Source organism: Antechinus flavipes, unplaced genomic scaffold (genome assembly GCF_016432865.1).
Source record: "Antechinus flavipes isolate AdamAnt ecotype Samford, QLD, Australia unplaced genomic scaffold, AdamAnt_v2 unplaced_scaffold348, whole genome shotgun sequence".
Classification (NCBI taxonomy): Eukaryota; Metazoa; Chordata; class Mammalia; order Dasyuromorphia; family Dasyuridae; genus Antechinus; species Antechinus flavipes.
The window spans coordinates 1,427-6,988 of record NW_026262203.1 but is presented as its reverse complement, the minus strand read 5'-3'; the positions used below and the strand labels follow the sequence as shown (position 1 = coordinate 6,988).

Below are 5,562 nucleotides of genomic sequence, written 5' to 3'. Positions count from 1 at the left end.
CACAGAGGAGGGAGCGCGCTGGTCCCGCAGGGCCCACTTCCCCATCCCCGGCCCCAGGAGCTGCACCTGCGGCCCCTCCCCGAACGGAGCTCACCTGCACGCACTGCTGGTAGCGCTTGAAGAGGTCGGTGCAGGGGTCCCCGGAGCCGTCGCCCTTGAGGAATTTCTCGGCAAACCAGCGGTTGAAGCATTGGTCGTACTCGCGCTTCATATCGGTGCAGGCCTCCCCCACGCTGTTCATGGCGACCAGCCCGGCAGTGGAAGGTGCGGCGCCGCACCCACGTCATCGCGGCGCGCCGCTTATGTCACGTCGGAGCGCCCGCGTAAGCAGGGAAGAGGAGATGTGGCGTCGGACGCTGCGGGCGGCGCTGCGAGCAGGGGTCATCCCCTGCTCCAAGGGAAAAGGAGTCGGCGGCTGCCGGTACGCGGTGAGCGACTCGGGGAAGGCCGGGAGCCGCGTGAGCGCCGAGCTGATCGAGCACCTGGAGCGCCTGGCCCTGGTAGATTTCCGAAACCAGGAAGGCGTGGAGCGGCTACGAGCGGCCATAGAGTTCGCGGACCGGCTCCGCGCCGTGGACACGACTGGCGTGGCGCCCATGGAGTCGGTGCTGGAAGACCGGTAGGCACAGCTGGGCCACCTCGACCCTGAGAGCGTGGGCCCCGCCCGCCCTGCGGCTCTCCCGCTCCAAGGCTGCCCGGTCGCTGGGTGCGTCTTGACGTTTCCTTCCTAACGACGTAACCAGCTAGATACGGGACGTCATCTCTCCTAAAGCGAGTGGGCATCTCTTCCTTCCCCTCCCCCCAAAGGTGCTCATCTTGCTGTTCCGCGGCAGCTGAATTTGGGCTTCCTCATCATATGTAACGGGGACAAACTACAACCATTCCCAATAAGAGCAGGAGTGAAACAAGGTTGCCCACTATCACTGTTACTATTTAGTATTGTATTAGAAATGCTAGCTTTGGCAATAAGAGTTGAGAAAGAGATTAAAGGAATAAGAACAAGCAATGAGGAAACCAAATTATCACTCTTTGCTGATGATATGATGGTATACTTAGAGAACCCCAGAGACTCTACCAAAAACGTTATTAGAAACAATCTACACCTTTACCAAAGTTGCAGGATACAAAATAAACCTACAGAAGTCATCAGCATTCTAATATATGTCACTAACAAAACCCAATAGTTAGAGTTACAAAAAGAAATTCCATTTAAAGTAACTAATGATTGTATAAAATATTTAGGAATCTATCTGCCAAGGGAAAATCAGAAACTTTATGAACAAAACTACAAAACATTTTCCACACAAATTAAGTCTGATCTAACCAACGGGAAAAATATTAAATGCTCTTGGATTGGGCAAGCAAATATAATAAAGAAGACAATACTACCTAAATTACTATTTATTTAGCACTATACCAATCAGACTTCCCAAAAACTACTTTGATGAACTAGAAAAAATAACAACAAAGTTCATATGGAAAAACAAAAGGTCAAAAATTTCAAGGGAATTAATGAAAAAAAAAAATCAAATGAAGGTGGCCTAGCTGTACCAGATCTAAAATTATATTATAAAGCAGCAGTTATTAAAACCATCTGGTATTGGCTAAGAAATAGACTAGTTAATCAATGGAATAGGTTAGGTTCAAAGGACAAAACAGCCAATAACTTTAATAATATAGTGTTTGACAAACCCAAAGACCTCAGTTTCTGGGATAAGAATGCACTATTTGAAAAAAATTGCTGAGAAAATTGGAAATCAGTATGGCAGAAACTAGGCATTGACCCACACTTAACACCGTACACCAAGATAAGGTCAAAATGGGTTCATGACCTAGGCATAAAGAATGACATTATAAATAAATTGGAAGAGCATAGGATAGTTTACCTCTCAGACCTGTGGAAGAGGGAGGAATTTATGACCTAGAACTAGAGATCACTATTGACCACAAAATAGAAAATTTTGATTATATCAAATTGAAAAGTTTTTGTACAAACAAAACAAATGCAGACAAGATTAGAAGGGAAACAATAAACTGGGAAAACATTTTTACAATCAAAGGTTCCGATAAAGGCCTCATTTCCAAAATATATAGAGAATTGACTCTAATTTATAAGAAATCAAACCATTCTCCAATTGATAAATGGTTAAAGGATATGAATAGACAATTCTCAGATGAAGAAATTGAAACTATTTATAGACATATGAAAATATGCTCCAAATAATTATTAATCAGAGAAATGCAAATTAGGACAACTCTGAGATACCACTACACACCTGTCAGATTGGCTAGAGTGACAGGGAAAGATAATGTGGAATGTTGGAGGGGATGTGGGAAAACTGGGACACTGATACATTGTTGGTGGAATTGTGAACACATCCAGCCATTCTGGAGAGCAATTTGGAACTATGCTCAAAAAATTATCAAACTGTGCATACCCTTTGATCCAGCAGTGTTTCTACTGGGCTTATACCCCAAAGAGATACTAAAGAAGGGAAAGGGACCTGTATGTGCCAAAATGTTTGTGGCAGCCCTGTTTGTAGTGGCTAGAAGCTGGAAAATGAATGGATGTCCATCAATTGGAGAATGGTTGAGTAAATTGTGGTATATGAATATTATGGAATATTATTGTTCTGTAAGGAATGACCAGCAAGATGAATATAGAGAGGACTGGCAAGACTTATATGAACTGATGCTAAGTGAAATGAGCAGAACCAGGAGATCATTATATACCTCAACAACGACACTGTTTGAGGATATATTCTGAGGGAAGTGGATCTCTCCGATAAAAAGAGCTAATTCAGTTTCAATTGATCAAAGATGGGCAGAAGCAGCTACACCCAAAGAAAGAACACTGGGAGATGAATATAAACTGCTTGCATTTTTGTTTTTCTTCCCAGATTATTTATACCTTCTGAATTCAATTCTCCCTGTGCAACAAGAAAACTGTTCGGTTCTGCACACATATATTGTATCCAGGATATACTGTAACCTATTCAACATGTAAAGGATTGCTTGCCATCTGGGGGAGGGGGTGAAGGGAGGGAGGGGAAAAATCGGAACAGAAGTGAATGCAAGGGATAATGTTGTAAAAAATTACCCTGGCATGAGTTCTATCAATAAAAAGTTATTAAAAAAGAAGAAGAAGAAGAAGAAGAAGCCCATGGGATCAATCTAAAGGAAAAAAAAAAATGAACCAGAGAAGGAAATGAAAAAACAGTGAGGTATTTTTGCCCAAAAAAACCTCATAGAACAGGAAAAGGAAACTAATAAATTGTAAATGATTATATCAGTCATATTATTTGTTTGATTTTCATCAAGTCACAGTTTCCTTGGCCCTCAGTTTCTATAAAAACAGGGTAAGATAAATCACACGTTTTATATGGATTAAATGACAGAGTAGAAAAATATAATTTTTAAATCATATGTTATAAAATAAAAAGTTTATATATTCAGAGCTAGAAAATACTTCAGAGGTAATCTATGTCCACAAACAAGCATTCATTGCTTACTTTGTGCCCCTATTTATTGATGAAGAAACTGATGTTCAGAGAAATTAAATGATTTGTCCCTGTGCACACAGGTTATAAATGGAAAGATAGGCAAAATGAAGGCCTTGGACAACAAACCCAATATAGTTACTGTGTCACATTGCCTGTATATGTATGACATATATTTACCTTCTGAATCCAATTCTTCCTGTGCAACAAGACAACTGCTTGGTTCTGCACACATATGTTGTATCTAGGATATACTATAACCTATTTAACATGTATAAGACTGCCTGCCATTTAGGAGAAGAGGTGGAGGGAGGGAAAGGAAAAGTCGGAACAGAAGTGAGTGCAAGAGACAATGTAAAAAATTACCCATGCATTTGTACTGTCAATTTACATACATCATACATATAACTATATTTCTATTTTTTATATATATCAATATCTATCTATATAATTTTACCTGGATAAAAATTATTACATTGAAATGATTGTTTCCAAAAATAGTACAATAATCTAAATAATTAAATATAATTTTAAAAATTTCTCCTGGCAGTCCTATTGGAGAAAGCTGATCTTCTGAACCATGCTCCTATATGGATTCTACTTTATTAAAATGTTGGACTAGCCATGATTTCCAGTTTTAGACAAGAGCATTCTGGATTTAGGAACCATAAAAACTATGAATATAATAAAATTAGCTTTATATCTGATAAAGATAGGAATTAAATCATTTTAAAAGCACAAAATAATTATGGATTGGCTCTTGTACTTTTAATACAATGCAAGATTATTGAGGAAAAAAAACAAATTTTGAGTCAATCTTTGAAAATAATATATTAAAGAGATATATACTTGGATTTCCACAGTTCAACTAATTTTGCTTCATACTTAAATCAGGTGTTTCTTTTTCTCCTTACCTAGCATAACCCAGATTCCATATGCCAAAAATAAAATATCACATTTTTATTCACATCTTTAACATAGAATATGGCTTCTGTAAAATAAATAAATAATAAGTTTTCTTGGCAAGAAGAATATTTACTTATTAATGTTAAAGTTGAGGGAGCATTTTCCTTCACTGCTCTGTCTCAAAAGGGCAGAAAGAAAAAGAAGAAAGAATTAAAAAAAAAAAAAAAACTATTAAGTACTTATTCTCAGAGACCTAAGAAAAATTGTTTCATCATTTTTTTTTTCCACAGGCAGGGAAAATATTGGCTTCCTTATTATCACCTCTTATTATTAAATTTGTGTGACTATAGCTTTCTCTCAAATGCTTTGTTAAGAGCTTCAAAGCAGTCAAGCAAGGAAAATACTCCAGAGTTGCTAGAGGGGCTGAAAGGCTGGTCTTTGATTTAGTTTCAGGATGTGCTGACACTTTGAAAGCCATACAGCTGTTTCTAACATGATGCACAGCAGAAGAAGAGAATACAATGAGTCTGCAAAATCTGCCACCTTACTTTCTAAAGCCTAATCATTCACTTCTGATTTTCTTGGTCCCAGCTGACAAAAGTTTGGAGAAGAGTATTGGGAGCTGTCTGCTAACCTCTGAAATCTGTTGGACTTCCAGAACTTAAAGTACAACAAGATCAGACAAATCTAGCTCCTGGGAATTCACTGAAGTACATCACTGCCTGGTAAATAAGACATGTGGCTGAAAGCAGCCCTACTTCAACTTTGCAAACTACTTCTTGCAGCTGGCTTCTGTGTAATATATTGAAAAGAAGAGCAAACTACTTCTGTTCACTTTTCTTAATAGAATTATGGCCTAACAGGGACATTAATCAGTTTTATTTTCCGTTTTTCTTTTTATTTCTTTTTTGTTCTCTTATAGAAAGGTAGAAAATCACTCATACAATATGAATTGTTCATATTTATATAAAATCTCATGGCTTGCAAAAAAAAATTGCAGCAACCTTATGAAGTAGGCATTGTGTTACTGGCACTATTTTTCAGATGGGGAAATTTTAGTTTTTAAAATACAATTTGATTTAGCTAATAATGCTTTGTTGAGAGTTTTAAAGCAGTACAAGAAAATATGTCAATTAAAAAATGATAACTGTAGTCA

The 5,562-nt window shown here is 38.2% G+C and overlaps 1 protein-coding gene across 1 annotated transcript; it reads left to right on the top strand.

Annotated features, from left to right (window-relative positions):
• Positions 1 to 239: 239 nt before the first annotated feature.
• On the top strand, positions 240 to 844 carry GATC (glutamyl-tRNA amidotransferase subunit C). The gene has a single exon (XM_051969379.1). It carries the CDS (start codon positions 240 to 242, stop codon positions 621 to 623), a length of 384 nt encoding a protein of 127 aa, XP_051825339.1. The 3' UTR covers positions 624 to 844.
• The last annotated feature ends 4,718 nt before the right edge of the window (positions 845 to 5,562 follow it).